General features: G+C 41.7%; 1 protein-coding gene across 1 annotated transcript in view; it reads right to left on the reverse strand.

Moving 5' to 3' along the window:
* Positions 1–3,763: 3,763 nt before the first annotated feature.
* The window catches only part of LOC128689813 (chondroitin sulfate proteoglycan 4), a 375,987-nt gene continuing 366,735 nt past the window's right edge, over positions 3,764–13,015 (reverse strand). Inside the window, exons 18-19 of the mRNA XM_053778303.2 lie at positions 7,679–10,056; positions 3,764–7,433 (exon numbers count right to left, since the gene is read on the reverse strand). Coding sequence (XP_053634278.1) covers positions 7,266–7,433; positions 7,679–10,056 — 2,546 coding nt within the window. The 3' untranslated portion in view covers positions 3,764–7,265. The remainder of the gene's footprint in view (positions 7,434–7,678; positions 10,057–13,015) is intronic.

Below are 13,015 nucleotides of genomic sequence, written 5' to 3' on the forward strand. Positions count from 1 at the left end.
GGAACTTGACAGACGTGCAACATCTGGGTCTCGTCAGTCAGTAAACGCGTCGCCATTCAGTGACTGAGGGACTGATACCCCCATCTTCCACTATTTGTTATATTACTTATATTTCTGTTATGTTTCGCTGGATGGCGAAACGTCTGCAAGATTCCAAGATGTTGTATTATATCAATACAATATAGAAGAGTGTATTGTACTGTATTGATAATACAACTGGTTGACAAAAGTCTACATAATACAGATACCCAGGTACAGAATATGTCTAATTCATCTCCTCGGTATAATATAATGTTGTAATGTTTAATATAATGTTATATGTGAACACCATACCAGGAACACTGTTCTTACATACCAGGAACACTGTTCTTACATACTAGGAACACTGTTCTTACATACCAGGAACACTGTTCTTACATACCAGGAACACTGTTCTTACATACTAGGAACACTGTTCTTACATACCAGGAACACTGTTCTTACATACCAGGAACCATGTTCTTACATACCAGGAACACTGTTCTTACATACCAGGAACACTGTTCTTACATACTAGGAACACTGTTCTTACATACCAGGAACACTGTTCTTACATACAAGGAACACTGTTCTTAAATACTAGGAACACTGTTATTACATACTAGGAACACTGTTCTTACATACCAGGAACACTGTTCTTACATACTAGGAACACTGTTCTTACATACCAGGAACACTGTTCTTACATACCAGGAACACTGTTCTTACATACTAGGAGCACTGTTCTTACATACCAGGAACACTGTTCTTACATACCAGGAACCATGTTCTTACATACCAGGAACACTGTTCTTACATACCAGGAACACTGTTCTTACATACTAGGAACACTGTTCTTACATACCAGGAACACTGTTCTTACATACCAGGAACACTGTTCTTACATACTAGGAACACTGTTCTTACATACTAGGAACACTGTTCTTACATACCAGGAACACTGTTCTTACATACTAGGAACACTGTTCTTACATACCAGGAACACTGTTCTTACATACTAGGAACACTGTTCTTACATACCAGGAACACTGTTCTTACATACCAGGAACACTGTTCTTACATACCAGGAACACTGTTCTTACATACTAGGAACACTGTTCTTACATACCAGGAACACTGTTCTTACATACCAGGAACACTGTTCTTACATACCAGGAACACTGTTCTTACATACCAGGAACACTGTTCTTACATACCATGAACACTGTTCTTACATACTAGGAACACTGTTCTTACATACCAGGAACACTGTTCTTACATACCAGGAACACTGTTCTTACATACTAGGAACACTGTTCTTACATACCAGGAACACTGTTCTTACATACCAGGAACACTGTTCTTACATACCAGGAACACTGTTCTTACATACCAGGAACACTGTTCTTACATACCAGGAACACTGTACTTACATACCAGGAACACTGTTCTTACATACCAGGAACACTGTTCTTACATACCAGGAACACTGTTCTTACATACCAGGAACACTGTTCTTACAAACTAGGAACACTGTTCTTACATACCAGGAACACTGTTCTTACATACTAGGAACACTGTTCTTACATACCAGGAACACTGTTCTTACATACCAGGAACACTGTTCTTACATACCAGGAACACTGTTCTTACATACCAGGAACATTGTTCTTACATACCAGGAACGCTGTTCTTACATACCAGGAACACTGTTCTTACATACTAGGAACACTGTTCTTACATACTAGGAACACTGTTCTTACATACCAGGAACACTGTTCTTACATTCCAGGAACACTGTTCTTACATACCAGGAACACTGTTCTTACATACCAGGAACACTGTTCTTACATACCAGTAACATCGTTCTTACATACTAGGAACACTGTTCTTACATACCAGGAACACTGTTCTTACATACTAGGAACACTGTTCTTACATACCAGGAACACTGTTCTTACATACCAGGAACACTGTTCTTACATACTAGGAACACTGTTCTTACATACCAGGAACCATGTTCTTACATACCAGGAACACTGTTCTTACATACCAGGAACACTGTTCTTACTAGGAACACTGTTCTTACGTACCAGGAACACTGTTCTTACATACCAGGAACACTGTTCTTACATACCAGGAACACTGTACTTACATACCAGGAACACTGTTCTTACATACCAGGAACACTGTTCTTACATACCAGGAACACTGTTCTTACATACCAGGAACACTGTTCTTACATACTAGGAACACTGTTCTTACATACTAGGAACACTGTTCTTACATACCAGGAACACTGTTCTTACATACTAGGAACACTGTTCTTACATACCAGGAACACTGTTCTTACATACTAGGAACACTGTTCTTACATACCAGGAACACTGTTCTTACATACCAGGAACACTGTTCTTACATACCAGGAACACTGTTCTTACATACTAGGAACACTGTTCTTACATACCAGGAACACTGTTCTTACATACCAGGAACACTGTTCTTACATACCAGGAACACTGTTCTTACATACCAGGAACACTGTTCTTACATACCATGAACACTGTTCTTACATACTAGGAACACTGTTCTTACATACCAGGAACACTGTTCTTACATACCAGGAACACTGTTCTTACATACCAGGAACACTGTTCTTACATACCAGGAACACTGTTCTTACATACCAGGAACACTGTTCTTACATACCAGGAACACTGTTCTTACATACCAGGAACACTGCTCTTACATACCAGGAACACTGTTCTTACATACTAGGAACACTGTTCTTACGTACCAGGAACACTGTTCTTACATACCAGGAACACTGTTCTTACATACTAGGAACACTGTTCCTACATGCCAGGAACACTGTTCATACATACCAGGAACACTGTTCATACATACCAGGAACACTGTTCATACATACCAGGAACACTGTTCCTACATACCAGGAACACTGTTCCTACATACCAGGAACACTGTTCAGACATACAAGGAACACTGTTCCTACATACCAGGAACACTGTTCCTACTTACCAGTAACACTGTTCCTACTTACCAGTAACACTGTTCAATCTCACAGAACTTTCAAACACATGTAGGTGATAAAATCTGATTAAAACAGAGTAGCATGATAGAGTAGCATGACAGAGTAGCATGACAGGTGGAGGATGTGGTGTGTGTATCCACCTATTTGTACTCACCTGTTTGTGGTTGTAGGGGGTCGAGTCTTTGCTCCTGACCCCCGTCTCTTAAGTTACTGGATTGACTTCCTCTTAAGATGTGTAATATTTATTCTTAAAGTTTAGCATGGAGTCTATTTCCACTACTTTAGTCAGGTCCTTCCACTCCCTGTCCGTCCTGAGGCAAAGCAAATACTTCCGACATATGCCCACGTGTGGTTAATCTAGTGTTGTTATGTCTTCCATGGTTCCTCTAGTGCTCTTGTGTCTTCCTTGGTTCCTCTAGTGTTCTTATGGCTACCCTGGTTCATCTAGTGTTGTTATGGCTTCCCTGGTTCCTCTAATGTTATGTCTTCCCTGGTTCCTCTAGTGTTGCTATGTCTTCCCTGGTTCCTCTAGTGTTGCTATGTCTTCCCAGGTTCCTCTAGTGTCGTTATGTCTTCCCTGGTTCCTCTAGTGTCGTTATGTCTTCCCTGGTTCCTCTAGTGTCGTTATGTCTTCCCTGGTTCCTCTAGTGTCGTTATGTCTCCCTTGGTTCCTCTAGTGTTGTTATATCTTCCCTGGTTCCTCTTGTGTCGTTATGTCTTTCTTGGTTCCTCTAGTGTCGTTATGTCTTCCCTGGTTCCTCTAGTGTCGTTATGTCTTTCTTGGTTCCTCTAGTGTTGTTATGTCTTCCCTGGTTCCTCTAGTGTCATGTCTTCCCTGGTTCCTCTAGTGTTGTTATGTCTTCCCTGGTTCCTCTAGTGTCGTTATGTCTTTCTTGGTTCCTCTAGTGTCGTTATCTCTTCCCTGGTTCCTCTAGTGTTGTTATGTCTTCCCTGGTTCCTCTTGTGTTATGTCTTCCCTGGTTCCTCTAGTGTTGTTATGTCTTCCCTGGTTCCTCTAGTGTTGTTATGTCTTCCCTGGTTCCTCTTGTGTTATGTCTTCCCTGGTTCCTCTAGTGTTGTTATGTCTTCCCTGGTTCCTCTAGTGTTGTTATGTCTTCCCTGGTTCCTCTAGTATTGTTATGTCTTCCCTGGTTCCTCTAGTGTTGTTATGTCTTCCCTGGTTCCTCTAGTATTGTTATGTCTTCCCTGGTTCCTCTAGTATTGTTAGGATTACTTTCTTTCGCTTTTCTCACATAATATTCCTTGTTTTGAATATTCTCGTTGCAAATCTCTGTATTTTCTCCAGTTTTCTAACATGCTTTGTTAGGTGAGGGTTTCGTGGTGTGTGCGTTCACCTAATTGTGGTTGCAGTGGTCGCATAACAACACCTGGCCCCCGCCTCTTCACTGGTCTCTACTAGATAACTCGCCTTGCTCCATGAGCTTTATCATGCTTCTCCTTAAAGCTATGTATGGATCCTGCCTCCACTACATCACTTTTCAGACTATTCCACTTCCTGATAACTCTGTGACTGAAGAAATACTTAATAACATCCCTTGGACTCATCCGAGACTAAGTCTGAGCGAAGCTCACGCGTCAGATACACAATTTTCCTCAAAGATTTAAGTTATCCCATGAATTCAAGAAAAATCCTAGACTTCACCTTACAAAACAAAGCAAATGCAATAGTAATTATGGACAAGGTAGATTATAGTGGAAAATTGAGCTTGTTATTAGAAGACGAGGGAACTTACGTGCCTCTTAACCCACTTGACTAACAGCCAGGCTAAATGTCCAGGATTCAATTTGCGGCTGGTTGCAGTATTCTTAGTTGCTTAAAACCACTATGTTTTGTGGTTGCATTAATATGTGTTCTACTCGTGAGACTGGAACTCCAACTGATAAATGGGTGACAGCAGCTAAAAGATTTTATAAGAATAGTGAGGCTCAAGTTGGGAGTAAGAGAGATTATTTTCCAGTAGAAGTAAACTTAGAGAGGGATGCAAGATGTTATCATGGTTAGCATATTTATAGATGGGGGAGTGAATTAAGTGAGAGAGATGTTGGGATTAAGAAAAAAAAATAATGCAACGTGGGAGTTGTCACAGTTGTTTTTTGCCGATGACACTGTGCTTTTGGGAGATTCTGAAAAGGGAATTAAAAGTGAACATAGGAAAGAACAAGGTGATGAGGGTAATAGAGGGAATGAATGATTGTAGGAGGTGAATGTGCTCAGATATTTGGGAGCGAACTTGTCGGTGGGCTAATCTATGAAAGACGAGGAGAATCAAAGAATTGACGAGAGAAGATGGGTGGTGCATTGAGGCATCCTTGGAGACAAAGAACGTTATCCACGGAGGCAAAAAGTGGAATGAATGTATAGTGGTATCAACATTCTAATATGGGTGTGAAGCATGGGTTGTGAATGTTGCAGCGATGAGGAGGCTGAAGGCAGTTGAGATGTTGCATTTGAGGGTATTGTGTGGTGTGAATATTATGCAAAGAATTTGTGGTTTGAAAATTAAAAGGAGTAGGTTTACTAAAAAAATTATCCAAATGACTGATGAGGGGGTTGTTGAGGTGATATGGACAATCAAGAGACAATGGATCAAAATCAGGTGACTGAAGGGTACATAAATTTGCAGTGTAGGGAAGGTTTAGTATGCGAGGGGCTTAAACATCCTGTAGGAATAAGTGTGCGTTTTAGAAAGGTATGGAGGCAAGTGATTTTTATGATCTTACGTGCTGTTAGAGTGTGAGCACTGTTACATGAAAGGATTCAGGGAAACACGTTAGTCAGACTTGAGTCCTGGAGGTGGGAAGTACAGAGCCTGCACTCTGAAGGAGGGGTGGGGATATTGCAGTTTGGAGAGGCATCTGAATAGTGGTGTCAGCGTGCCTCTGGCAAGAAAGTACTGTGAGTGACGGTGAAAGTGTTTTATCAACTAGTATCTAATAGTCTAGCTGGTGTAGCACTGTGTACCTTGATGCAAAGTTTGTAGGCTTGAGTCCTGCTCGGGTTTGAGACATTATTTTATCCATTATTTCGCTCGTTTGCAATTTTAAGCATTAAAAAATCTCTCGGTGGCCATTGCATAGGGTAGGATGAGATGAAATAACTGAAACAATCTTGGTGCTCCTGGGAATGCGAGACAACGCCTAGTGTCGACTTGCCAGGGTCTGGCTGTGTGATACAGTACTCTGTACTTTGATTCAGTGTGTGCAGACTGGGTCCTGCTCTAGTATGAGAAATAAACACATAACTTTTGCAATGGAAAACTTATTTCGTAAAATGGCTTTTTGCATAACTCCTAAATAAAGAAGTATCTGCCGACAAACTCTTTTTAAGAGAATCACTGAATGTTAGATTGCTTGGCATGACGCATCTGTACAGGACAAATTGCATCAGATCTTATCAACAGTCAAATATATGCGATATAACCTCTCTGGCGTTTATACAAGTTTAATTATATTACATACGGTATGCAAAATGCCTAATCCCGCATGGGTCATAAAGCTATTGACAAAGGGAAGGAGTTGAAATGGTACAGGAGTTTTTAAGCTCCATCCAGAATAACCAGGAACCCATGAACTCTAAGGCTACATGATTAATGGTCAGAGTGCACAGACTGGCTCAAGGTCTGCACAGTCCTTGGCTCCATATTTGTGAAGATCGGAATCTACATAAATTCTTCAAGATTTGCGCAGACTTTGTGCTTCTGAGCGGCTTCCTAAAACTGAACATTTAAAAATTTCCTGAGGAAAGCAACGTCAGTGACCTCGTGTATTAGAAAATGATCCTTTCTTTTCCTTGTAATTAAAACCACCAGAAATTCCTGAGTTGCATAAAAGTTTTCATACATTCTCAAACTCTGACTTAAGTTTGTCTCTACCTCTCACTGGAGGATAAACGCACTTGTGAAACCTACCAAGCACTCGTAGCACTTGAATACATATAGTTCTAATTATTAACACTTATTTAGGTAGGCTCTTGGCAATGCTTAATAAAGTTACTCAGAATCGTGAATTAGAACAGTCGTAGCTTCTGATATTTTATCACTTTCACAGTCTTAGAAAACCTGTCTTAAACATCTGACTGCCATTATCTTCATTAACAATAAAACTTGTTTATAATCCCATTTGTGGTACTTTATATTGTGTATGCACTGTTTGTGACAGTCCACTACAAAGGGTACTATACCCAGTACTGGTTCTTCCTGAGCATTGGGTTGGTGGCTCGTGGCTGGTGGTTCTCGTAAAGCCCCCATTCTTCAGCTTGAGTGTCCACTCCGTAGGGATAGGCAGCCAGAAGAGGGTCGTAAGTAGGGTCACGAGCCGCTGTATCTGTACACAAGGGCGTCACCTGTGCTACCACAAGAGAATTAAATAACGAAAATTTAAAATCAAGTAACAAAATGATAGGAAAGAATTGTACATTTGGTTAAAGGATTTCATGAAATTTAATGACGATAAATAAGGTATCAAAGGAATTGCCAAAAAAAAAAAAAGACTTTTGCAATTATCAGATTGAAAAACAAATGTGAAGAAATCAAATGAAATTTAATATTTAGAAAATAATTAGCTCGTAGGAGAGAGGGCAAACTGTACCTTGCACTGAGGCACTGCTGGCGACACTTCGCTTGAGGCATCATGGGGCCACAAGGCCTCAGAGTCTGTGAGATGGGCGGCCAGACCCAACCCAACACTGCCACCATTGTGGTGTAGCTGCTGGTGCACGAGGTTCCTCTCAGGTCGGGGAGATGATGGCAAATCTGGCGGTCGGCACTCCAGTTCTGACAGGTCATTGATCATAAATGAATTTGGTCTAGAATCTAATGGAATAGGTGATGGTAGAGATTGTACATCAGCATTCATTCCAATGTCACTTGCCTTGTCAAAGTGGCGACGTCTTGTAGCACACCTTACCACAATAATTAGAGCAACGATTATCACTACAGTAACGGCTGCCACCACCATTACTATAAAATCTTTGGGAATACCCAGAAACAAGCCATAATTTATAGACCCAGGAGAACTGGACTCTGAACTACCACGAATAGATGGTGGTATAAGCTCCGGTCTTAAGTGTCTGGGAGGCTCTGCGCCCTCATCAAGGACTGAATGTGCTTCTACTAGCCTGAGATGTAATGTACCTTCAGCAGGCTGTACACTGGGAGCAGGAACCTGTAACATATACTGAAGTGTATCATGCAAAGGCTCATCAGTTTTTAAATTAAGATTTCTTGCAATATAATATATTAGACCTGCTTTAATTTCTTCATGAGTGAACTCGTGAACTTCATGCGAGCGAAGTGACTTCTGCATTCGTCTGCTTACTTTTTTTATTCGACCAAAACGGGGTCGTCTTTTGACCTTATACACGGGATTACTTCCTGTTGTTGTAGCAAGTTGTGAAGCATCAAGGTGTTCAAGAGAGAGTCGTGTACGACCTCCTATAGCTGCTGAAAGTGGTTTGGTCTCTACTAATGGTACAACTACTATACGAACCTCCACATCGCGCAACGTAGCCTCCCACGTCCAAAGATCTACTTTGAAGTTATCAGCTGGTTTACTCAGTTCCATCTGCATATATAGTACTTCACACTTATCCACGTTCACCTGCCTAAATGTATGTACCACTTGATCATTCATGTACAATCGACCAAACCTGGGAGGTCTGGTGACGTTGTAAAATATATGGTTATGGTTACCATTTGTCACTGCGGCTAGAAACTGTGGTGAGAGGTAGGCAACAGTGTTAGCCTGGCGTAATGGGACGAACGAGTGGTTTATTAGTTCAAGGGTTAAAGGCTCAACCTCAATTGTGAATACCGTATATTTTGGTTTGTGTCTTCCATCAGAAACTTTGAAATAAAATCTGGCTGACCCATTAGTACCATCATGAGCATATAAAATTTGCCCTGTGTTTACTTCTAGCTGAGAGAATGACTGAATACCAACACTGTAGTTGTCAGCCGAGACGAGGCGGCCATGGTCTGGGGCACTCATCAGTTCATAGAGAATCTCACTGGGCATGTTGTCAGGATCGGTGGTCAAGAGGCTCTCATTGGTAATGACAGCTGTTTGACGGGAAACCACTTGCAGGACAGGTGCCGCAGTCTCCAGAGAGAATGGTTGATCATTCACAGGTGTCACACTTACGTTTAAAGTACCGTTGAACAAGAGCACATCAGGAGAAGACCCATTGCCGACCATCGAGACGGTAAACCCTAACGCATCTGTAAGTGTATCGCTATGGTCATGATCGTATTTAACACGACCTTTCTCAATATCTCGAGCTGTAAATGTATAACCTTCCGTAAGGTTTCTCTTTCGAAGAGTGAACACTCCGTGAGCTGGGACGACAGTCACAGTAGTCACGAGTCTTGGTGAAGGTTGATCAACATCCATAGCACCAGGATAACTCTCGATAAACTCCATCACTGCAGAGAGGTTGAGATTATCAGGGCGCACAGTGGCCTGCCCTCCTTCTGCCACCACCAGAGGCGCCAGCCCCAGATACCGTTCTAAACCTCCTCCACCACGACTAGTCACAGACACCTCCACACGAAATTTTTGATTCTTTAATGGCTCAGTGAATGGTGTCTCTACATCAAACACAAATATATCACTAGCAGAGAGTTCTGGAAAGGGTTTAGTGTGCTCAAACACAATACGAGATTCATTGACGTGCTGCTGAGTGAAGTTTTCAACAGGAATTCTAACACCTGCCTCCTCCAGCAGCAGCTGACCTAGTGAGGGAGGCTGGCGTACAGTGTACACCACAGAGCGCCGAGAGTCGAAGTCGTTGGTAAGAGCAAGCAGAAGAGCTGGGGTGATGGGTTGCTGCATCATGGGGAAAACCCACAGCTCCTTATTGTGTTCCAGAGAGAGATGTAGCTCCTTGGCGGTGACTGTGAAGAGGTGCGACCCTGTACGATGCAGCTGGTCAGTAGCCTCCCACCTGAACATACCAGACAAACCACCTACAAAGTAAACAAGAGTGATAAATATATTACTAATTTCACATCCGAAAAAGTTATTTTTAGAGAAGAATCTATTTGATATTTTCGGAGCTTTAAATGAAATATTACTGAGCGTCTTTGTAAACGTTCTTATGCAGGAGAAGAAAGAAGAATAAATGAAGCAATGATATGTAATAACATCTTCAGAAACAAAAAAAAAAATAAATAAATGAAAATATAATCGAATGAAGATGAAGAAAAACGAAACACAGAATTACATCAAAATGTTGTCGTTAAAATTAATACAAAATTTAAAACAAATACAACTACAAGAGAGGTTGAAGGCTTCCAGTTTTAATACATCAAGAAAGTTTGAAGGCTTCCAGTCTTAATACAACTACAAGAGAGGTTAAAGGCTTCCAGCTTTAATACAACAAGAAAGGTGTGTCAGCCATGTGTCAGTGAATGTGTCAGCCACGTGTCAGTGACTACATCAGCCATGCGTCAGTGACTGTCAGTCATACGTTTAATGTGTCAGCCCTGCATCAGCGAATGTGTCAGCCATGCGTTAGCGAATGTGTCAGTAATGAGTCAGTGAATGTGTCAGTAATGGGTCAGTGAATGTATCAGCTATACGTCAGTGACTGTCGCCCATGAAGTAGTGAATGTAACAGCTATGGATACCAGTTAAACACTGCTGACCATCTCCAATCGTGGCTTGAGTATACCTGGAGAGGGTTTCAGAGGTCAACGTCCCCGCGGCCCAGTCTGAGACCAGGCATCATGGTGGATCTGGGTATGATCAACCAGGTTGCTACTGCTGCTCGCACGTAACCCTATATAAGAACCAAAACCAGGTTGATTAGATACTGATTTCAGGTGCCTGTCCAGCACCTTCTTGATGACAGACAGAGGTCTATTGGTAATCCCCCTTATGTATGCTGGGAGGCAGTTGGACAGTTTTGGGCCCCTGACACTTGTTGTGTTGTCTCTTAGCGTATTTGTGTATATTATCACGTATCTTTCTCGCCTGTGTTCCAGGGAATGCAAATCAAGGGACTTCAACCATTCCCAGTAATTTAGGTGCTTTATTCCAGGTCAGCAATTTCGCCCGCCTTGAAGGGGGCAGTTAGTGTACAGCAATATTCCATTCTAGAGAGAACAAGCGATTTAAAGAGAATCATCATGGGCTTAGCTTCCCTAGTTTTGAAGGTTCTCATAATCCATCCTACCATTTTTTCTAGCAGATGAGGTAGATACATTGTTGTGGGCATTGAAGGCAAGATCCTCTGACATTATCACTCCCAGGTCCTTCTCATCAGTTTTTCTCTCTATTGTATGGTTAGAATTTGTTGTATATCCCGATACAGTTTTAATTTCATCATATTTTCCATACCTAAGTAGTTGAAATTTCTCTTCGTTGAACTTCATTTTGTTTTCTACGGCCCATTTAAAGATTTGGTTGATGTCCGCTTGGAGTCTTGCAGTGTCTTTGATGGAGGTCACTGTCATGGTAATTCGGGTGTCATCCGCAAAAGAAGACACAGAGGTATGTCTTACATATCTGTCTATGTCAGATATGAGGATGAGGAATAGAATGGGAGCGAGAACTGTGCCTTGTGGAAAAGCTTTTCACTGTAGCCGCCTCAGATTTTACTGTTTACTATTATTCTTTGTCTTCTGTTTGTTAGGAAGTTATAGATCCATTTACCAACTTTCCATGTTATTTTTTTTACCATGCATTTTGTGCACTACTGCACCATGATCACACTTGTCGAAGGATTTCGCAAAGTCTGTGTATACTGCATTTGCATTTTATCCTTTTGTTTTTTTACTCTAGCATAAAACTAAATACATCTGCATTGTGCTGCAATCCTGTTTCCACTGGGAACAGAAGTTATGTCTTTCACTATCATATTCCATCACACAGGATGGCAGCTCACATATATTGACAATGTCAGTCAGTCTGAGCAGCTAGACTTCAGTTTTGCAATGAGAGTATCATTAATTGTTCCTTTATCGGTTCATCAGCTACGGGAGCTTCAGTGCTTCAGTTATAACAGAGCTGGAGTTACTATCACCTTGGAATTACAATCTCTCAGCATGGCCTATGCCATCTACCTGGGATCTACCTTAACGCCCTCGTAGCTCAGTCCTTGACCAAGCCTCCCAGTGGATCAGGACCTGATTAACCAGGCTGATACTGCTAGTCTGAAGCAATCCAACGTACGAACCACAGCCCGGCTGACTGCGTACTGACATTAAGGTATCTGTCCAGTTCCCACTTCACGGGGTAGGAGGCGGTTAAACAATCTTACGCCCCGGACACTTAGTGTTTTCTCTTAATGTACTCTTTCTAACCACATAACACAGCGAAAAACTAATGTAAAACACTTGAGTGTGATTATGTCAGAGAATCTCCCTTTCAAGGCAGACGAAACGGCATATCTGGAGAATACATAGAGAACTATTACTACACGTAGTAGTACAATATAGCAGTTCAATTACTGGGAACGTTTGAAGTCCCTTGGCCTGTACTCCTTTGAACGCTGGCGAGAAAGATGCATCATAATTATCATCTGAAAAATCCTAGAGGGACTAGTCCCAAATCTGCAGAAAAGAAATCACTAAATTTGAAAGCAAAAGACTCAGCAAGCAGTGCAACATTCGTCCAATGAAAAGCAGGGGTGCCATGAGTATGCGAAGAGGTAATACAATAAGTATCAGGGGCCCAAGACTCTTCGGCTACTTTCTAGCATACATAAAGGAAATTACCACTAAACCTTTAATTGTCTTCAAGAAGGAACTAGAGAGATACCTAAAGTCAATACGAGACCAGCCGGGCTGTGGTTCGTACGATGGACTGTTTGCGACTAGTAGTAACACCTGGTTGATCAGGCCCTGATGCACTGCAAAGCCTGGTCATGGACCGGGCCATGTGGGCGTTGACGCCTGAAACACCCTGCAGATATGTAGATAA

Source organism: Cherax quadricarinatus, chromosome 22 (assembly GCF_038502225.1).
Source record: "Cherax quadricarinatus isolate ZL_2023a chromosome 22, ASM3850222v1, whole genome shotgun sequence".
Taxonomy (NCBI): Eukaryota; Metazoa; Arthropoda; class Malacostraca; order Decapoda; family Parastacidae; genus Cherax; species Cherax quadricarinatus.